This window comes from Panicum virgatum, chromosome 1K (assembly GCF_016808335.1).
Source record: "Panicum virgatum strain AP13 chromosome 1K, P.virgatum_v5, whole genome shotgun sequence".
NCBI classification, from domain to species: domain Eukaryota; kingdom Viridiplantae; phylum Streptophyta; class Magnoliopsida; order Poales; family Poaceae; genus Panicum; species Panicum virgatum.
This window is the reverse complement of record NC_053136.1, coordinates 41,721,915-41,744,330: the sequence shown is the minus strand read 5'-3', so window position 1 is coordinate 41,744,330 and position 22,416 is coordinate 41,721,915. Positions and strand designations below refer to the sequence as shown.

The 22,416-nt window shown below is 52.9% G+C and overlaps 1 protein-coding gene, 3 non-coding genes and 1 pseudogene across 4 annotated transcripts; all 5 read right to left on the bottom strand.

Annotated features, from left to right (window-relative positions):
• Window positions 1-18,018: 18,018 nt before the first annotated feature.
• Window positions 18,019-20,139, bottom strand: LOC120708880 (glutaredoxin-like). The gene is made up of 4 exons (XM_039994308.1): window positions 19,775-20,139; window positions 19,196-19,284; window positions 18,499-18,597; window positions 18,019-18,370 (listed from the first exon to the last, which is right to left on the bottom strand). The coding sequence occupies exons 1-4, from the start codon at window positions 19,828-19,830 to the stop codon at window positions 18,207-18,209; spliced, it is 408 nt and encodes a 135-aa protein (XP_039850242.1). The 5' UTR covers window positions 19,831-20,139; the 3' UTR covers window positions 18,019-18,206.
• Window positions 20,140-21,657: 1,518 nt separating this feature from the next.
• LOC120658165 lies at window positions 21,658-21,740 on the bottom strand (annotated as a pseudogene).
• Window positions 21,741-21,837: 97 nt separating this feature from the next.
• LOC120658153 lies at window positions 21,838-21,938 on the bottom strand. The gene has a single exon (XR_005668535.1). It is a non-coding gene; the product is annotated as a small nucleolar RNA Z103 (small nucleolar RNA).
• Window positions 21,939-22,114: 176 nt separating this feature from the next.
• Window positions 22,115-22,254, bottom strand: LOC120658375. The gene has a single exon (XR_005668610.1). It is a non-coding gene; the product is annotated as a small nucleolar RNA snoR136 (small nucleolar RNA).
• Window positions 22,255-22,312: 58 nt separating this feature from the next.
• Window positions 22,313-22,398, bottom strand: LOC120658460. Its single transcript, XR_005668667.1, has one exon. It is a non-coding gene; the product is annotated as a small nucleolar RNA SNORD25 (small nucleolar RNA).
• Window positions 22,399-22,416: the final 18 nt, after the last annotated feature.

Here is a 22,416-nt window from a genome sequence, read left to right as displayed (position 1 = left end):
AGTATGGTTACTGTAGCATCAATGTAGCCAATCATCGATTAATTACTATCATTAGATCCGTCGTGAAAAGGTTTTGCAAATAAATTTCGTTTAGTACTCCATACATGTAAGATTCTTTTCTCAAAAATTATGTGCTATGCTATGATAGGGAAAAACAAACAGCGCCGAGAAGGGGAAACCAGCCAGGCGAATCGCGGAGTAAAATAGTAATAGTAAACGAACGAGGCGACGGCTCGGCGTGCTCGGGCGAGCCGGCCGGGGGATCTCGGCCGCCCAGCGGCGACCGAGGAAGCGGTTACGGGGCCCAGCCGCAGCAGGGGCTGGCTGTCCGGGCGAAAAATATCTAGTAGCTCTGGCTTGGCTCCCCCCCGTCAGACGCTTCACTTTTTTGGCTACGTGTCGCTGGGCGGGCCGCCCGGGGGCATCTATCTGTCGCATTCTGCGATTAGAAACTGTTACGTCGCAGAAACGATTTAGTGGCCGGGCGGACGCACACGCGCGGTCAGACAGGCACGCGACGCATGTTTATTGGGCTCAAATGTTAATTGAATGCCTCTCATTTCCAGCGCTAGAAGCAAAAGCGAAATCGTGAATTCGTGATCTACATGTTCGCTCCTACTTCTACGTGTTCCTATGAAAAAATTCCGAAAAAAAGTTTTGCACATTTTAAAATGTTAGCAACACATTCTGGAAATTGTTCCTGAACATTGAAGATGCTTGAAATATTTTAGAGTGTTTCGTAGAAATTGCTCCAAGTAACCAATTTTTTTTCGAAATCAAGTTATGCACTTTTTAAAATGCTCATGAACATTCAAAATTTGTTTAGAAATATTTCAGAGTGTTTTGTGGAAATATTTACCCAAAAAGTGTTCGTCAAACATTCCTAAAATTGTTTCTAAAACAAATTACAAATTTGTTTGAGAACAATTCACAATGATTTGGATAATTGCCTGGAATGTTCGAAAAAAAGTTTTGACCTTTTTAAAATGTTCCTGAACATTCATAATTTGTTTGGAAATATTCCCAGAGTGCTTCGTGGAACTTTTTATCCAAAAAGTTCTCAAAAATATTTTTTGTCAAACATTCCAAATTGTTTTTTTTAATTCCAAATTTGTTCAACAACAATTCAGAATGTTCTGGATAATTTTTGAAAAGTATTCTGAATAAAAGATTTGAACTTTTAAAATGTTTCTAAACATTCTGTCGGGTACCACGATTAGGGACACCCTAATCGGGGTATTAAGGTCATCCTAAAAAACGCAAACACATGATAGGCGACTGAGCCCACGAAGGCCCACGACCTCCTTCCAATCCAGAAGAAAGGAAATGATTCAAAGAAGCCCAACATGCGGCCCATTCGCTCTTCTCTCGGACCCGCGGAGCGATCTCCACCACGCTCGAGGGCTCCCATCGAGACTCTCGACTGCGCCCCGCATCTCCGCCTCGCTCGAGGGTAGCGAATCTACCCTCGAGTGGGCAAAACATTTCCGCCTCGCTCGAGGGTAGCGAACCTACCCTCGAGCAGGCAACTCATCTCCGCCTCGCTCGAGGCCACCCCTCCGCGTAAAGAACAAACGGCCCTGCCGCTCACCCGCCCGTCGTACGGGGGCATTGAATGCCAACCACTCCTCCACAGCGCCCAGGACAGACGGCGTCAGGCCGCCATTCCCCACAGTGGCTGTGATCGGAGTCCCGTCCGCCAACTCCGGACACTGCTTCGCCATCCCGAACGTTGTGGCAGCACTGTGGAGCATGCGACGCGGGACGAGACGCGCTCGGCACAGTTCCCGTTACTGTTCTGCCAACTCCGGTTGTCCGGACTCCACCTCATCACACGTGTGACCCCGGACCCGCCCCCTGCTCAGGAGGGGGTCTGGCGTCCCCACGTGCCCCTCAAGGAGGGACGCTCCGCACTCGCAGCCGGAGTCTCGGACCTCCTAGTACGTGCGCCAGCACTCCGTTCAGGGGGGTCCGGGATCGCCACGTGCCCCTTTACCGCTGGAGCACGCAAGACCCTGATCTGCAGGGCTCACGGAACGTCACCACGCCACATTTGAAGGACTGTCCACCCTACAGCGACGACCACGCCGCCTGCTAGGGCTGGCAGGACGCCGGCGCGATCTCCGCAAAGACCAAGGAGATATCCAGGATGACTGTCACGCCCGACGCCATGCCCCACAGTGTACTTTCTACAGTGTCCGACCACTGCACCCCCGCGATCTGGGAAAAAACGACGACTTCCACGTTCCCCTGCGCATGTACACCGCCCCTCCTTGTGACTATAAAAGGAGGAGGCGGGCTTCCTTTAAGGGGGACGTTCTGGACGTGAGCTATCATCGCTACCTAAGACATTGCGACCATCGTCACCCACTCAGCACTACTGAGCACCCGATATTGGCATTCGCCTCAATCGACTCCTCCTCTAGCAGAGACCTGAGAGCTTCCTGCCCTCTCTCGCCACGCCTGTACCCCCTACTACAGGCACCTCGGGTGCAGGATAATACAGTGCCCTCGCACACCCCCTTGCTGGACGTACGGCCCCGTGGCCGGAACTAGAATAAACCCGTGTGTTACTGTGTTGCCTCTGGCATCAACATCTGGGATGAGGAAACACGCAGCATTTACTAGTTGGGATCCGGACCCCTGGGTCAGGACACCGACAGTTGGCGCGCCAGGTAGGGGCTCGCTGCGTGACATTTTCTCTTTTGTTCCCATTTGATCTCCAGGGATGGCGAGCAGATCTAACCCATACCCCATGGGCGTTTTGGATCCGTTCCCAGCAGGATACGTGATCTGGTTCGGGAGCCTCGAGTTTAGAGCAACCGGCAACGGTTACCTCATGGAGCTCCTCTCACCCAGACGCAACCCGGACATTCCGGCTTCACCAGCCCGGCACAACAGGCGCTCGGGCCAACGTTCACGACAAGCGCGCCCAGAGCGGCACCGGGCGGCACGCCTCACCTCCCCTACGTGGGTTGAGGTCGCCATGTCACGGCTCAGCGTCGCGGCCGACAGGGCCATCGCTTCGTCATCACGTGCTCCGGCGTCGGCAGCGCCGGCATCATCATCATCGACTGCAGCTCTAGTGCCTCCCAGGAGGGCGCGACTGCGGCGTCGCCCTACCCCATCGGGATGCGCAACGCTGCCTCTTACGCTTCTTCGACTAGCACCAACTTCACCGAGTACGAGGACATGCCGGGTCATCACCTCCTGTCGATCCGCAGCCTCATCGCGTCATCTCCTAACGACTCCTACCCCGAGACGGCGAGCTCGATCACCGACGACGTCAACTTCTTCATGGACAATTTCACGGCCGAGGAGGCCGAGGACTACTCCGGGGTCCGCGACCCCGGCGCTTTCCGCATGTTCCGGCTGGCGACGGCTTACTGCCTCACCTGCTCCGAAGACTCCAGCGAGGGGGATTACGATCCCGCCCGGGAGTACTTCATGGTCCAGCTTGCGGACGGGTAAGACGACAACGTTCCGGGTGTTGACGGGAATGGTGGGGCAGACGCGTAGGCGAACCAACCGGTGGTGCTGCCTGCGGCCCCTTCTTCTTCGTCAAGCTCGGCGGAGTGGCAAGCACAGCTGGCGCAGCTCAAGGAGCTTCAAGCCAAGCTCGACGAGCAGCGTCGGCAGACCCAGGAGCTGCGCACCGCACTCGAGCAGCAGCGTACCGCGCGTGGTGCACATGCCCAGGCGGCGGGACACGTTGCCCGGGAGCGGATCCTAGCCGACGGCAACGTCGATAAACCTCCGGAATTGAAAACAGCCGGCGAAAAACTCGTCGCTGCGGCCTACCAACTCCAAGCGATGCCCGAGCCATCGACGACTTTGGGTCGCAACCTGCGCCGCGAGGCACATGCGCTCATCGAGCAAGCTGTCGTGCAGCAGGCCGAGAGCTCTGCATCTCGTATGCGCTCAAAGGCCCCGGAACAGCCCGGTGGGACTGCACGCCAGGACCACGAGGCTTCGGTGCACACTCCGCCAGGAGGGAAAGGAAAGACAGCCGTACCGCACGACGCGAAGGCACCCTCGGTGCACGACCGCATCGGGAAGGCTCCCGCAAGGGAGCGACTCCACGACACGCACGGGCACGCCGATGACGGCGACGCCCGCTACATCATCAATGGCAGGAAGTACACCCCTCAACGGGGTGGGCGCTTCGACCCCGAGCACGACAGGGGTGAGTCACCGGAGCCTCCGGGCACCCGGGTGTTCAGCCGGGAGATTCAAAACGCTTCTTTTCCCCCGCGCTTTTGACAACCCACCACCCTCGTCAAGTAATCGGGCGAAACTGATCCCGCAGTCTGGCTCAATGACTACCGCCTAGCGTGCCAGCTGGGTGGTGCTACGGAAGACGTGGTCATCATCCACAACCTTCCCCTTCATCTCACTGACGCCACACGAACGTGGCTCGAGCACTTGCCCGCGGACCAGATCCACAAATGGGCCGACTTGGTCCAGATCTTCGTGGGCAACTTACAGGGCACATACGTGCGCCCTGGGAACTCCTGGGACCTCAAAGGGTGTCGCCAGAAGCCCAATGACTCCCTGCGCGACTACGTGTGACGCTTCTCCAAGCAATGCACCGAGCTCCCAAGCGTCACACACGTCGAGGTCATCAACGCTTTCCTCGAGGGCACGATGTGCACAAACCTGGTGCACGAGCTTGCGCAAAGACGTCCCGCCAACACCAACGAGTTGTTCGACGCTGCCACCAACTACGCCGCTGGCGAAGAGGCGGTTGGTGCAATTTTCGACGAGAAGCCGAATAAGCGCAAGGAAGATGCGCCCGCGGAGGGCGGCAACTTCAAGACCCATGCCCTGCCAAGAAGCAAAAGCGGGGGAGAAAGGGAAAGAAGCAGGCCCCCCCAATCCAGCGTGGACTGGGGTAGGCGGAAGACTCTGACGAGGCCTTCGTCGCCATCCCTGACCGCAAAGGACCTCGAGGTCCCCCTCGAGGTGGAGGCGGCCTATTCGACGACATGCTGAAGAAACCGTGCCCTTACCACAAGGGCTCGGTCAATCACACCCTCGAGCAGTGCGAAATGCTCAAGAAGTACTACAACCGCGTCGCGCATCGCGACGAGGACAAAAAGAAGGATGCTGGCGACAAAGGTGTAGATGATGAGCCCCCCCGGTGGAGAACACCTTCTTCATCTTTGGAGGACCAACGACGAACATGACCTCTCGGCAGCGCAAGCGTAAGCGCCGGGAAGTCTTCACCGTCACCAAGGCCACGCCGTCCTACCTCGACTGGTCGAAGGACACCATTTCCTTTGGCCGCAAGGACCACCCCAACTACGTACCGCACCCGGGACGGTATCCGCTCGTTGTTAACCCCATCATCGGCAATACCCGCTTCTCCAAGGTGCTCATGGACGGAGGCAGCAGCCTCAACATCATGTACGCCCACACCTTGGAGCTCTTGGGGATTGGATTGAACAAGCTTTGCCCCAGTAAGTCGCCATTCCATGGCGTCGCGCCGGGGAAGCGAGTCCAACCCCTTGGCCAGATCGATCTGCCTGTCTGCTTCGGCACGGCAGCCAACTTCCGTAAGGAAGTACTCACCTTTGAGGTGGTGGGGTTTCGGGGATCCTATCATGCCATTCTTGGTCGACCCTGCTACGCCAAGTTCATGGCCATCCCCAACTACACCTACCTCAAGCTGAAGATGCCAGGTCCGAAGGGTGTCATCACTGTCGGCTCTTCGTTCGAGCATGCCTATGAGTGCGATGTCGAGTGCGTTGAGCACGCGGAGGCTCAAGCGGAGGACGAGGCCCTCGCAGCCACCCTCGACAAAATGGCAAGCGAGGCCTTGGACTCCACGCACCGACATGTGGGAAGCTTCGAACCCACCGAGGGTATCAAGAAGGTGCCCCTCGACCTGAATCGCTCTGACGACAAGGCGTTGCAGGTCAGTGCCACCCTCGACAGCAAATAGGAAGTGGTGCTCGTCGACTTTCTCCGCGCCAACGCAGACATCTTTGTGTGGAGCCCCTCGGACATGCCTGGCATACCGAGGGAGGTCGCCGAGCACGCCCTTGATATTCGATGAGCTCAAGCGCCGGGCGATCGGCAAGGAGCTGCAGAAACTTCTGGCAGCCGGATTCATCAAGGAAGTATTCCATCCCGAGTGGCTAGCTAATCCTGTGTTAGTGAAGAAAAAGAATGGGAGTTGGCGGATGTGCGTAGACTACACTAGTTTAAATAAAGCATGTCCGAGGGTTCCCTTTCCTTTGCCACGCATTGATCAAATCGTAGATTCAACTGCGGTATGTGAACTTTTATCCTTTCTTGATGCTTACTCCGGTTACCACCAAATCAAGATGAAAGAGTCCGACCAGCTCGCGACTTCTTTTATCACACCCTTCGGCATGTACTGCTACGTCACGATGCCCTTTGGCCTCCAAAATGCTGGAGTTACATATCAGCGGTGTATGCTCCACGTTTTCTGGGACCATCTCGGGCAGAACATAGAGGCATATGTCGACGACATCGTTATAAAATCCAGGAAGGCGGACGACCTGGTTGCTGATCTCAGGATCGCATTCGATTGCCTAAGGGCCAAAGGGGTAAAACTCAACCCCGAGAAGTGCGTGTTCGGAGTCCCTCGAGTCATGCTCTTGAGTTTCATTGTCTCCCAGCGGGGCATTGAACCCAACTCTGACAAAGTCTCGGCCATCACTCGGATGGAACTGATCCGAGACCTAAAGGGGGTACAGAGGGTCATGGGATGCCTAGCGTCCCTTAGCCGATTCATCTCGCGTCTCGGCAAGAAAGGCTTACCCCTGTATCGACTCCTGAAGAAAGCCGAGCGCTTCACGTGGACCCCCGAAGCCCAAGAAGCCCTCGACAGGCTGAAGGCATCGCTCACTCACGCCTCCATTCTTGCGCCACCCGCGGATGGCGAGCCCCTCTATCTGTATGTAGTCGCGACGACCCAAGTGGTCAGCACGGTGGTTGTTGTCGAAAGACAAGACGAGGGCCATGCTCTGCCCGTCTAACGGCCGGTGTACTACATCAGCGAAGTGTTGTCTGAAACTAAGACACGCTATCCGCAGATTCAAAAGCTGCTGTATGCGGTGGTTTTGGCACGGTGCAAGCTGCGCCACTACTTCGAGGCCCATCCCATCACCGTGGTCTCGTCTTTCCCTTTGGGGGAGATAGTCCGCAACAGGGAAGCCGAGGGTAGAATTGCCAAATAGTCTGTGGAGCTGATGAGAGAAACTCTCACCTACACCCCCCCCGCAAAGCGATCAAGTCCCAAGTCTTGGCTGACTTCGTGGCTGAGTGGACGAACACTCAGCTACCCCCTCCACAAATCCAGACCGAATGCTAGACCATGTTCTTCGACGGGTCGGTGATGAAAACCGGCGCCGGTGCCGGTCTTCTTTTTATCTCACCCCTCGGAGACCACATGCGATACGTAGTATGCTTGCACTTCCCTGCATCTAACAATATGGCGGAGTACGAGGCCCTCCTTAGTGGCCTCCGCATCGCCATCGAGCTCGGCGTCAAACGCCTCGACGTGCGCGGTGACTCTCAACTCGTCATCGACCAGGTGATGAAGGAGTCTAGATGTCATGACCCGAAGATGGAGGCATACTGCAAAGCAGTGCGCCACCTCGAAGACAAATTCGACGGCCTAGAACTCAATCATGTCCCGTGCAAGTACAAAGAGGATGCCGACGAACTAGCCAAGATTGCGTCGGGGCGGACCACCGTCCCCACGAACATCTTCGCTCTCGACATCACCAAGCCCTCCATCGAATTTAAGGATCCGACGGAACCAGGCCCCTCGTCCGCCGGGCCCTCCGGCGGGAACCCCCCGGTGGACGAGGCCGTGCCCATGGACATTGACTTCGGGACCTCCTCCGCGGATGAGGCCGAAGCAATGGAAGTCGACGAGGCCCCCACTTCGCAAGATTGGCGCGCCCAGTACCTTGACTGGATGATTCAAGGGGACCTACCCTCGAACCGCGCTCGGGCGTGGTGCCTCGTTAGGCGGGCCAAGTCCTTCGTCCTAATCGACAACGAGTTATACAAGCGCAGTCCCTCGGGCGTTTTACAGCGATGCATCCCCAAACTCGAGGGCAAGGAGCTGATCCGCGACATCCACGCTGGAACCTGCGGTCATCACGCCGCACCACGTACCCTCGTGGGTAACGCGTTTCGGCAAGGTTTTTACTGGCCCACCGCGGTCGCCGACTGTTGGCGCTCCTTAAGTATCCATTTTATCCCCTGTTTAACTTTGATAATGTCATAAATTTAATATCAAAATCACTAACCATCCTAACCTCGGCCCAATTATTGGTCGTTTTCACGTTTGCACATATATTTTGGAGGTACTTCGTTTTTGCAGGTTTTTGACCAATTTTGGAGCATGAAATGGCGAGGCCCACGATCACGCGATGATATGAAGAATGACGAAGGCCAAAGCCCGAACAAAGGATCGAAGGCCATGATGATTAGAGGCCCATTCATGCACATCCACCCTCCAATGAAGCCCAAAAGACAAAGCCCACAAGATAAGATTGAGATGCTTCGGGGCTAAGCAAAGCAAAGAGATATTTAAGGAAGGATTTTCCATCCTATCCTTCTCCTCGAAGAAATCTCGAAGATAACGACGTCTAAAGGGGTGCAATCATGAAAGACATAAACTCTAGAAGATTCCAGGAGACTTGGGGAGAAAGTTGAGCGCCAGCCGACGAAGGAAAGACCCAGGCCGGCCGGCCTAGGCTCATTGGGCCGGCCGGCCCAGCCTGTTTTTAGGTCGGTTCGACCTCCCCTTTGACCGAGGGTTCCCTGAGGCTATTTAAAGACCCCTCCCCAAGGTTCACGGAGAGATCAATTCGGGAGACGACACCAAGGAGCAGAGAAGATAGAGAGACACCTCTCGGAGAGCCGAGGGTCGTGCTAGTTGTCTAGGGTTCGCCCTAGCCGACGTGAGAACCTTGCAAGGAAGACCACGTCGGAGTTCTGGAGCTAGGATCATCAAGATCAAGGTAGGGCCCCGGTTGTGATCTTGTGATGTACAATCATTCATGGTGAAGTTATTTGTGTTTCCGAATGTTTAGCGACCATGTTCTCCTCTTTCGATTTCGTTCTTTTCTTTGGGTTCGCTTCATCCTAGATCTATTATCGAGATAGATCACTTAGCATGATCTTATAGTCATGGTGGCTAGAGGTTCATGGCGGAACTACCAAAGGGGGTTCGACTTGCTTCAGGGTATTTCGTTCAAAAGGGGGGGGCGTCGTGACAGGCCGTCTCCACAGAGTAGGCGGAGTATCGAGGGATCGGATTGGAGATTTTGGGTTTAAAGAGGCTTTCCATTGAGATTCACATCTATCTTACTTCACTTTATCTAGTTGGAACTACAACATATGCATGATCTAGGTGATCTAGATTGGTTATCTCTAACTTTCTCTTGCTACCTTTGGTGTTTGTCGTGTTTTTAGTAGATTAGATTCGTTTTCACCATCTCACACAAAGGAATCTCTATGCTAGTAGATTGTTTCTTGTCTCTTTGGTTCCGTGGATTGATAAACCTTGGGGGAATACTCTGAGGGAAAAGTTACACGAAACCGTGCGCTTGCGGTATATAAATCGGGGGCGCTAAGGAGCGTCAACACCGATGCCACCGACGTCGTGCGGACATGCGAGGGTTGCCAGTTCTACGCTCGAAAAACACATCTCCCGGCCCATGCTCTGCAGACCATCCCCATCACGTGGTCGTTTGCCGTGTGGGGACTGGACCTCGTCGGTCCGCTGCAGAAGGCGCCCGGGGGCTTCACCCACTTGCTGGTGGCAGTCGACAAATTTTCCAAATGGATCGAGGCTCGACCCATCGGCAAGATTAAATCCGAGCAAGCCGTTCTGTTCTTCACCAACATCATCTTCAGGTTTGGGTCCCTAACTCGATCATCACCGACAACAGCACCCAGTTGACAGGCAAGAAGTTCTTGGCGTTCTGCGACAGCTTCCACATACATGTGGACTGGTCGGTTGTGGCACATCCACAGACGAACGGGCAAGTGGAGCGTGCCAATGGCATGATCCTCCAAGGACTGAAGCCAAGAATCTTCAACAAGCTGAACAAGTTTGGCCGGAGGTGACTCACAGAGTTACCCTTGGTTATTTGGAGCCTGAGGACGACCCCAAGCAGAGCCACAGGCTTTACGCCGTTCTTTCTCGTCTATGGCGCCGATGCCATACTCCCCACGGACTTGGAGTACGGGTCGCCAAGGCTCAAGGCATACCAGGAGCAGTAGAACCAGCGAGCCCGCGAGGACTCGTTGGATCAAGTGGATGAGGCTCGAGACGTGGCACTCCTGCACTCTGCACGCTACCAGCAGTCTTTGCGAAAATATCAAGCGCAGAGAGTCCGACGCCGAGACCTCAACAAAGGGGACTTGGTGCCGAGGCTTTGACAAGACAACATGAGCTGTCACAAGTTCTCTCCACCATCGGAAGGCCCATACATCATCGCCGAAGTGCTCAAGCCCGGCACGTACAAGCTGGCGAACGAAAACGGCGAAGTCTTCACCAACGCTTGGAACATACAGCAGCTACGTCGCTTCTATCCTTAGAGTTTCGAGCTATTTGTACATCGTTTGTGTCGGTACCCCAGGACTGGGGTACCCCCTCTTGCTGTGTCTGGGCAAGAGTCTCCTAGTTATCCTTGACTACGCCCTGACGGCCGAGCAGCCGGACCCCTGTGGTCCGGAGCCCTACTCTCCCGGCAAACGGCCCCGGACCCGTTCCCTTTTGGGGAGGGTCCGGTGACGCCACGTGTCCCGGAGAAGGTAGCCCGCAGCCAAAACAGCTGGGGGCCCCGGACCTCCCGCGGGGTCCTGGACCCCCATATACTATCCGGACCCCTCAGCGGGGTGGAACCGACACCCCGCCTGGGGCTGGTCCGAGGCCGCCACGTGTCCGCAGGTGGGGTACGCGCGCGGGGCCGCGTGGCTTCCACTGGAAAACTCGCCTACCTACCGCATTCAATGCGGTAGGCGGAAGTGCACTCTGCCACAGCAGAGCCCGAAGCGGCTCTTGCCAGGTTGCACTGATTGGTCGCATGATACCAAGGTGCACAGTGCAGTCGCTGGCACCGCCCACGCCGCGTATGTCAGTCTACTATGCTAGTTGGACGCGACGGCTCGGCTTCGCCCATTATGACGCCTACACGATAGCCTCGACAGACTACGCCGCAAGCTACATTGCCCCAACGGGCGCCTCGCCGATGGGACAAATAAAGACCCCCCTCGGTCAGAGAGTCTACAGGGCGATGAAGCGTATCCGAGAAGAGATTCTCAGCCGCTGTAGCTCCATAGAAGCTTTCTGCGCAGTATACTATACATCCACGTTAGACCCACCTGTCGGGGTCGGAACGCCTGTGTACGCGTCCCCTTGGTCTATAAAAGGGAGACGCTCGCTAGAGGAAAAAAAAGGGGCCCGGCTGGGCAGAGGATAGACTCATTCATAGTAAGAGCAATACATCTCATAGTGGACTTAGGGTATTATGCTCCGGCGGCCCGAACCACTCTAAACCCGAGTGTTCTTGCGTTCTTGCCCCCAAGCTAGATCGGCCGAACCGCTTAGCGCTTTCCCGAGTACTTTCCCTCTGGGATTAGGCGGGTGCGTTCCGCCACCCGGCTGTGGGTACCCCCAAAAGCCCACGACAGTTTGTACTCGCATTTTCGATTTCCCGAAATGATAAAGAAGTACGCTTTACTTGTTTATTTTTGGGAACCTTCCGGACCCTCGAGGGCTCGGATGCGCACGAACGCTGAGGTACACTTGGCTTTACCCTCGGTAAAGCCAAGCCTCCCTCGGGGGCTACTACGTTGGGACCCCCAGAACGTCCCCAAAAATCGCCAACGTTTTTTCGAAAAACTTCCATCTTGTCTCTAAGCTTCTCGTACACTTGGAAAAAATGGACGCGAGGCGTAAGCAACTACGGTACGGGGCCGGCCGAGTCGTGGGGCCACCTACGCCTCTGGGATATGGCACCTCCCTAACCACCCCACGCGTACGTCGCTTATGAACGTGAAATTCGTCGCAGAAGTTTATCTAAGTCGCGTACAAGAACACGGAAGCAGAGTAAAGAAAACGAAGGCTCGAACACACAAGGCCTCGATGGGCCACACTGTCGATTTCAACGAAAACGAATTTCTTTATTCATAGATATGATTACAAAGTGCGATAACAACAAATACTAATTCATTACATGGGCTTCGAGGCCCAGTCTATTTACAGGCTATCATCCCCCCTCTGTGGATCTGCAACAGCATCAAACTTGGCTATCGGGGGGATGTCAGCTTTGAGCTTCTCGGCTAAGGCAGTGGCGAACTCCTCCGCGGCTGCGTCAATGTCATCCATGATAGCTGACGTGGCGTCCGCGTCAGCGTCGTTGGGAACGACATACCCAACGACACCTTCTGGAGATCCATGATGTAGTGCGTCGAGGCCACAGCGAGGGACCGCAGGACACCGAGACGGAAGGTGCTCTTGGCATGCTCGGCGTTCCGGCCACCTAGCGCTCGCAGGTGGCTGATCACCGAGCTACCGGAGACGGCACCCTCCCCCTCGTGCTCCTGGCACACGCTCACGGCGGTTCGCTCCAGGTTAGCGTACTCCACCTGCGCCGCCATGAGCGCGGTGTTGACCGCCTCCTTTGCCGCAGTCTCGTCTGCCACTTGCTGCCTCAGCACTAATCAAAGAAACAAGGATGAGTTATGAAAAACTACAACCCAACAATGTCGAAATTTCGAGCACTCACCTGCGATGCTCTTCTGCGCCTCCCCTCGTTGGACTCGGGCGGCCTCCTTGAGGGAAGACAAGGAGTTCTCTTTCTCCTTGAGGGTGGCCTCCGCATTCCGGAGGGCCAGCTCCTTCTCCTCGAGGGCCTTTCCCTTCTCCTCGAGGGTCCCGGTGAGCGTGGCGACGGCTGCCTTCTCGCGCTGGAGCTCGGCCTCCTTGTCTTGGAGCTCGGTCTCCTGGCCTGAAGTTCAGCTTCCTTCAGCTCGAACGCCATCTTGGTGCGCTGCAGCTCGGCGGTTTGCGCCTCGGCTTCCTGAGCCTTCTGCTCTGCTGCAGCCCTTTGGACATCACGCTCGCCGGCGGTCCGCGCCAACTCCTCCAGCGCCTGCCAACGCGCTTCCAGATCCGTTATCTTCATGTTGGCGTCGACACTCTGGAGCACCAGGCCAGCGTTGTGCTACCCAAGCCAGCATACCTGGGAGTACAGCCGGGTCATCTCGGCGATTTTCTTGCGCGAGATATCCATCAGCCGCTGCAAGAGGAAAGGCGTGGGTAAGACAAATAAAATCAGGGCCAAAATACGAATGATTCTCAGGGAGAAGCCGCTTACCTGGCTGATCTGGTAATCTGTCGTCCGATGGAGCTCCAGGGCGCGTTCGAGGTGGTTCTGAATCTGAGAACCTGCCTCGAACTGCGCCTGCCAGACGGCCTCCTCCTCTCGCTCATCGCGGAGAAACTCCGAGGGGACCACGGACTGGATGATCGCCCCGTGCTGGGGCCCTCGGATGTCCCCTCGTCAGGCACCTCCGCGCAAGCCGACGTGAACTCAGCGATCTTGTCGGCAGCGTTCGCCGCAGCAGCGGGGTCGATGTCTCTCGAATCACCATATTCCTCGCTGTTGTCCGGCAGTTGCACCACCGGGATCACGCTGTCCGTCGCCGCCTGTGCCGGCACCGTCGGCACCGTCATCACCGCGATGACACCCTCGTCCTGGCCCTCTGCGGGCACAGAGACGTGGGCCTCCTCCACCACCGGCGCCCTCTGCGCCGACTCCTCCCCAACTCCCTCGACCCCAGCCCCCGGGGGGCCCGGGGACGAGGGTCTCCACCTCTGCCTGGCTGGCGGGGCGCTCCTACGCACGCCCACTAGATCCTTACTTTGCGACGGACCGAGCGGCGCTATCCGCGCCGCTCCTACCGACCACGGCTTCGACGTACGGCCGGGCGGCATCATCTGCGCCGCCCCGACCGGCCTCCCCCATTTCGTCAGCCAGAGCGGCTGCCTCAGCTCCACTCTGGCCGACGTCGCCCCCGTTCCCCGTCGCTCGAGCCTGTTGGGCCGCTTGGGCCCCTCGAGCCATGGCCTCCCGCAGCTTCGCGGCCTCCGCCACGATGTCCACGATGGGTGGGGCCTGCGGCGCCGAGTGCGGCGTGGCTCGCGCCCCGGTCTTGAGGGCTTTGGTAGGCGCGAGCGGGGCTGCGTCCTTGGCAACAGCCCCGGAGCTGGTAATCAGGGAAGGTAAGCCAAGGTTAGCAGGACTGGGGGAGCGATCAAATGAACACAACAAACAAAACCAAAAACACTTACCCAGACCGAGCACTCATGCTGCGTTTGCCCGTGCCGCTCCTTCGGGCCCGCGGTACACCGACGCCCCTCGACGCCTGATCCGAGGGTGTCACCCTCGGAGCAGGATGAGGCCTCGAGGCCGTCTGCGCGGATGTCTCCGTGCTCGCCGCGGACCCATCACCGCCCGTCGACATCGTGGGCGTGGGTACCCCCCCCCCCCCCCCGCCCGTCGCTGGCAGGGGCGAACCCCGCTCCGCCGAGGGCGCAGACAATCCTGCACCCACTACAGGCATGGGCGACCCTCATCCCGCCGCCGGCGTGGGCGACCTTCGCTACGTCCCCGTGAGGGGCGGGTCCGCCAGCGACTCTGATGCAGGCCTCGCCTCATGCGGTGTCGCTGGCGCATCCTCGTCACCGGCCTCTTGATAGACCGGCGGGGAATCCGCACCTATTGCCGCCTCGCCACCACCCGGAAGATGGACCTTGGCATCCGAGGCGTCCTCCTCCTCGTCCGTGGACTCGGGCGTGGCAGGCTGCGGCTTCCCCTCCGCACGAGCGATTTTGCACGCCTTGTTGTGCTTTGCTTTCTTCTTCCTCTTCCTCTCAGTGGCAGCCTCTGCCACCTCCTTCCGCTTCTTCACCACCTCTGTGTGGAGGCGGTTGACCTCGCATTCCTCCGGGACCGGAGGCCTCGAGGGGTGGCACCTGCGGCTCACCCCCTGCAAGACACAATCAAATTGGAGTCAGAAAACAGGAAGGGGAAAGGAATAACACGAATCGACAACGGAACGAAATCTAAACTTACCAATGAAAGGAACCCCGGCTCGGGGCTGTAGCGAAAATGGCCTCTCATGCCATATTTCAATATAATGTTTTGGCGATTGATGATACACACAATACTTGGACTAATGTGATTGTTAAGATGACTATTCTCAGGCTTTTAGGTTCAAGTGACGACAAAGAGAAGAGATGCGTAGCAAGGCCCGAAGGGCCACCTCTTCGGTCCAAAGGACAAGAATCGAAGAGACTGTGAAGAAATTCAATACACCGGTTGAACCGACGTTAAGGAAAAGACACACGCCGGTGTAATTGTCCAGAAGCTGGAAACTGAAGATACACTCACCGGATTAACCGACGTTGAAGAAAATGCATACGTCGGTGCATTGCCAAACGAAGACCGATGAAAATACATACACCGGTTGAACCGACGATGCATCAGTCAATTGCATCGGTTCAGTTGTCCAGAGAGGTGGTTTTTGGAGGAACATGAAGAAGTTACAATCACCGGTTAAACCGACGCTAATTTTACATACACCGATTGATTGCATCGGTTAAACCGGCGATACACCGGTTAATTGCTAACGGCTAGTTTTTCACGTAGCAGTTTACATACACCGGTTAAACCGATGATGGCTTTTGGGGTACGTCGGATTAACCGGCGTTAAACAAGTTTTCTGGCAGCTTTTCTCCAACGGCTACATTTGCTTGGGCTGCCTATATATACCCCCAAGGCCGGGTCATTTGGGAGTGCTGGAGTTCAAGAAAATATACAAGAGCTAAAGATCATCTCCAACCACCATAGAGCTTCATTGTACGTCATATAGGCTTAAGCACACTTGTGAGAGTGCTTAGTGCTTGTAATAGGGATTAGTTCTTGTGAGAGCTCCCTCGAGAGAAGTCTTGCTGCGGCAAGCAACTTCTTCCTCTCGATCTCGCGAAGAGGCGCTGCGGCGCTGTAGGTGAGCCCCGTGCAGCACTATGCATCTTCTTCCTCTCGATCTCGCGATGGTGATGGCCGCGGGGTTGGGGGAGGGAGGTAGCTGGGGTCCGGGGGTGGTAGGTGGGGGGAGCGGCCGCCGGCGACCTGGCGGGCGGCGGCAGTCTTTAGGTTTCGGGTTGCCGGGGTCCGGGAGGCTCCATGTCCTCCGGCTATAGAAGAGGAGGGGGCCGGCAGCGGCGGCGGCCCAGTGGCGGCGGCGGTTCGGTCGGCGGAGGGCGAGGCGGCGCGGGAGCGCCGCCGGCCGGACAGGGCCGGACAACCGGTGGGCGGTGGCCGGCGGCGGGGGCGAGAGAAGGCAACGGCGGTGGTGGACGGACGGCGCGGCGGAGAGATTAGTTAGCGTGGCAGTGGTGGAGGGCGGCGGCGGAGGCCGCCGGAGACAGGGGAGGCGGTCGACGGCGGGGGCGGGCGGAGGCGCTCGGCCTCTGTGACCGGATGAAATCCAATCGCAGAGAGCGATGAATATATGTCCCCGAGGCGGGGGCCGCCGTGCGGTGATGGGGCGCGCGCGCCACGTACTCGTGCTCATCGCCTCCTCCCACATGGGGTCCTGGCGTGCCCGCCCATATGCCCGTGGCCACCGGCCGTCTCCGCACGCGCGCCGGCGCGGGCGGCCATGGTGGCCGCCTCCCCACCCCTTGTTACGGATCACGGCGCGGCCGGGGCGCGCACGCCCCGGTTGCGCGATCTCTTTGCGTGCAATCGGAGGAGAGTGACCGGCGGCGGTGGTGGCGGCTTGCCGCGAGGAGGTGGGGCTAGGGTGGTAAGGGTATAAGATTTTGAACTAGAAAATCTAAGAATCGGATTTTAAAAGGGACTGACTGTAATTTTATATAATTTTGAACTAAATAATTTAAAAGTTTTGTTCGATTGTGAAGAGGTCACTAGGACGATGTCCCATTACCACCTAGGGGCCGGCTCCGCTCTTTTCGCTGGCCTATCGTCGCCCTCGTCGTCGTGCGCGTTTTGGAGTTTTGCTCGGTTTGACGATTAGGTCGTTCCGGCTCCGGCAGCGAAATCAGCGGCCATTGGGTGTCCGATCAAAGGACTAGCTGTAAATTCCTCGGGAGCAATGATCATGAAACCTGACCAGCGTTGCAGTTTTTTTTAAAAAGTCTAATTTTCACTCTCGAACTATCGCAAAAATTTGATTTTCAACTTTTAACTACAAAATCGGACAACGTAGACCATCTAATTGTCAAAACCGTGCAAATTTGGCCCTTGGGGTGGTTATGAAGGTGGTTTTGCATTTTCTAAAAAAATTAAATAAATCTAATTAGATCTAAAAAATCAAAACTAATTCACTTTAAATCAAAAAAATATGAAACTTGTATTAAAAATTTTCTAAAAATGTAATATATCTATTATTGCTCCATTTGAATTTTAGTTATTAAAAATAATAGACATAACTGCAAGCAACCAAATATTATGAACATAAAAAAATTAGATCTGAATAGCTCAAGTCATTTGACAATAGATAGGTTATATTTTTAGAAAAAAATTTATACCTATTTCATAATTTTTGACTTAAAATAAATTAGTTCGATTTTGTAGTTGAAGATTGAAAATCAGACTTTTATGATAGTTAAAGACATCCCTTCCCCAGACCCCGCACAGTGCGGGAAGCCTACGGCACTGGGTACGCCCTTTTTTAGAGAGAGGCGTCGCAGTTGATATAAAACCAATGGGGGTTTCAGCCTACGATTCTGGTTTACACAAAAAAAAAATGGCCCTCTGAGTGACCTTCTCACTGAAAATCTCTCTTTCGCTCTCTGTGACATGATAATAGCGACAGAGGAACTTACCATTTGAGATTTGACTGAATGAGATATCGGAGACTCGCAGCACCATTGTAATCAGTATGAATACCACGTCAGATCTCACAGGGACACACCACCATAAATTGTACCAACACAAATCACAGGGCCCCTTTACTGATAGGGCACAGAGTCGTACACATTCAACTAGCAGGACAGATGATTTATTGGTGTCTGAAGATTTACCGAGAGGCTTGATAGCCACCAAAAGCTACAATTACAGTCAACATCAAGAAGCGATTCAGGTCGATGAAACACATCATTCACCTTTACTTTACAACAACCACAGTAGTAGTACAACAATTGCATGTAACCACCAAACGAGCAGAATGCTGTCTACAGAGACGGAGTTGCAGTGCCGGGGGGGGGGGGCACTAATTGCTCCAGCCTCCGTCAGCAGAGGCACCAGCTTCCCACCGTTGTGCATTGCCATGGTCGCTGTTCAGGAGGTGGTAATACCACATTTAGAACAAAATTCAGACGCAAATGAGCAAGTCATTCAGGCACCGACAAAGGGTAAGAACAGTAAGGCAGCAGCAACAGAACTTCAGAAGGCAACGACTCACCATCACAGCCACCGATACGCTCTCCTTTAACGAAGACATTCGGAACAGTTCTCTGCCCCGTCCACTCAGCGAGAGCTGATTGCAAATCAGATCCATCACCTTTGCAAAAGTGATGAAAACAAATGATTTAGCAAAGGGTTTTCAAAGAATGCATAAATTATGTCATCTACAGAGTACTTGAGACATGTTAAAATCGCTCATGTAATGCGCACTGTGCGAAACAGACACACGATGTGCATTGGTGTTAAATGATATAATTGTCCTTCATTCAAGGGGCATTTTTTTACAGTACACTATTATGATAAATGAATCTGATAAAAGGTACTACTACAATGTTAGAGAGATGACTTTTCAAACATGGTTTGCGGGAGTGCTAAAGTAACCTCTAATTTGATTGTCCCAATGATTATATACCCATCAGTTTTCAGCCACATTCAGCATCACAGTTTGATCTAAAATAGTTTTTGCAGTTAATGATATAACAAGAATTAGGTAACATATAAAATGTTTGCAGTTCTTGTTTAAGCAGCAAGATCTTTCAATTGATAGGTGAGCTGATAGTGGTTTCTAGAACCTTCTTTAATTACTCAACTTTCTTGACCAGAGCAAGATTGGAGTAGAGATAGCTGGATTAAATTTTTGAACCATTCATCTGCCTAATTGTAAAATAAAAGTACACTAAAATCAAACCACTCACTTTCCACATCCAATTCAACAGCCTTGTAATTCGCCCCCAGCTGTGCTAGCAGTTGCTTTACTCGGGTGCAGAAAGGACAATAAGTTTTGCTGTGGCCATCCAAGTTGAAATAGCAGAAAGGTCAAATCATGAAAATTGAAGTAAATAAATTGAACTTTATTAACTCTTGAGAGTAACAGCAGAATCCTTTGAATGCTTGTGAATGGATGGTAGAAGGAGTGATCATACAGATAGCCGATCACTTGTGATTGCCATGAACAAGAACATAACACACCGTGTGCAGCAGCATACCTTAAATTACTGGTAAAAGATAATTGGGGGGGGGGGAGAGTAAATCCTGAGAAGAAAACATTAGTCCCTCCCATGTTCCAACCATTTCCAACAGTGTGATGGGAAGTGGGAATTTCAATTCAAGATCATCGATTTTTGCAGAACTACTACGGTTGATAGATAACCTTTCTGTAGTTTCAGGTCAGTCTTTGGCACAAAAGCAGGAAACTCTTCAATTTCAGCCCTCGCTAAATCCAAGCTCACGTTTTCACTCGGGTAGTAGGAAAGCAAAGAGTGGATGGGAGAGACCTGATGACGACAACAGGGGTGGAGGCGACGATCTCCTTGGCCTTCGCGAGCGCCATGGGAGGCTTGCTTGTTTCTCCCGATCCCGGGCTCGTTGCTGGACGGGCGAGGTCGCGAGGAAGAAGACGCCGCGCGTGTGAACTTCAGACTGCACGGCGATGTGATTTCCGAGCCCCACCCCACCCCACCCGGTCCGGTTTATACCACCGAGCGCTGCATATTTGTCGTGGAGACCGGACGAAAACGAGAGATTTTCTTTGAGCGCCGCTGCTGCCCGCGTCGACGGCCCCGCCGTGCACGCTAAGCCCCAGGAGTGCACCCACGCATGAGATGACGGTGCGCCGGTCACAGGTGGCCGGACCATTTGTGGGCGGCTGATTGACTAAAGCAGAGCAGGGCAGCAGGCTACTCCTGCCTTTGGATCCTTTGCCGGTCGCAGGCTCGCAGCTGCGACGCTAGCGCAAAGCGAGGTCAAAAAAATGTAGAAAGAATTATTTTTTCGAGTACCAGCAGATTTATGACACGGAATTCCGCTCGCCATGCCTTCGTTCTTCAGTCGTACGGTGACTTTGGTGCGGTGCTTTTGAACGGCTGAAGATGAGAACATCAGACCCAGCCCAACCAATCAATTTCTTTGTTTAAAAAAATTAGGGCAGAACCACTGCCATATCATACAAAAAGAGGAGAATACCAAAATTTTACAAGGTTGTGATTATATAAAAATTAATTAACTCGACTCTCAAAGTGCTACTTTATATGTCCTCAAATATAAAACATTCTGGAATTTAAATTTGTCCTCAAATATAAAAGTGGACTCAATCGCCTTAATTGTGTATCGTTTTAGGATCTTTCCTAATGGAAAAATGTGCGTGCAAAAGATGCATGTGAAGGAGGTGCATAAAAAACAGCATACTAATTTAATTAGCATATTTTCAATACTTAATAATTAGGGATAAAAAATATTTTTTTACACATTCATAATTTGTTCTAAAAACTCGAAAAACTAAGATACAATAGAAGAATTTCATAAAGCCCATTCGGTCCATCAATTTCATGAAGCCCTGATCGTACTCCACAAGTGGGCCAATCCAAGATTGTGCCAAGGTCAGCGGGTCAAATTCGGCTAGAACCACCTCGATAGTAAAGTTGCATCAGGAAGTTTTGTTATGTACTGAAAGTTACAATTTGCAAAAAAAAAAAATACTCTAAATTTGACCACTCTTCCTATTTAGAAATTTATGAAAATATCACATTTTTTTTATTGTAGCTTACTCCCTCCGTTCCAAAATACTAATCATCCTAAAAATTCTAAGACAAATTAACAAAAAGATAAAATGACTATATTTGCCCCTATATATTATTCATATTTAGCACTAATCGATTTTTATGCACTTTCTAAATAGAGTATGATGACTTATTTTTTAGAACAAATTTTAAATCCCAAGATGACTAGTATTTTAGGACGGAGGGAGTACTTTATTGATATTTTTTTCAAAAATAATTCAAATTTGTCTATATTTCAATTTTTTTAATAAAATAAGTGATCAACTTAAGGTTAAGAAAATCATGCAAATTATTATATGGAACGGTGAGTAGCATTCATGTTTACTACTATAACATTGCTAATATCACTCAAATTAAACAAGTTTTATCGGCAAGAAACTAGAGGCTAATTGACCTTGCGGTTTGAGTGCTGCTGAGATGACATCTGCTGCTCTGTAAATTTGTAATTCCTTCATTATTTAACTGTTTTGCGGACTAGTGCAGCCACTTATTTAATTTTCCATCCACCAAATCGTTTATTACTTCTGTATGAGACATACATTTCGCAAAATCTTCAGGAACTAGCGCAGCCACTTATTTAACCATCAAAATTAAAGAAAAACATTGAAGAAAAACTTTGTGAGGGGCATCACAATTGCGCACAATATAATCATAGTCGATCTGGGGAAAGAATCTTCTCTTCCATTAAAATATCTCAAATCACCAATCACCAAAGAAAAAAAAGAAAAAAAGGTTTACGAAAGAGAAATATTCGTTCAGAGAAAGAGATTTAAAAATGCTAGATGGATCAGATTTCTGGCTTGAATCGTCCTCCACAGAGGGATTACATGTGCGCATAGTATAATCATAGTCGATCAGCTGGGGAAAGGATCCTCACTTCCATCCAAATCCAAATTTCTTAAATCTTTAACCGCTCAAAAAAGAAAAAAGTCCCAAAACCAAGCTTCCAAACGGCATCAAGAGGCAGATGCATTCCATTTTTTGATCAGAACATCTGACTTAGAGTCCGAATTGCAAATTCCACGATCAGATCTCATTTTAGTTTCAAATAGATAAAAAAACTGTAGTTCCTCGACGTCCAATCGCATCATAAAATTCAGCGCCGGATAGCGAGAGGAACAATCGCTTTTGCTTCACATTCTTGGCACTGCCCACGATCCATACGGGCTCACAGGCGCAACGAAATCAAGAGAAGCCAGACCCTGAGAACACTGCGATCTATTACGCCAAAACAACCTAGAGATGGATGATTGCAAAAACAACTCAGTCCCTTAGATGTTCTTTGACCATGCGATCATCTCCGCAGGAGTCATTACAGGTCTGTAGGACTCATCACCGTTGCCAGCAACAACAACAAATCG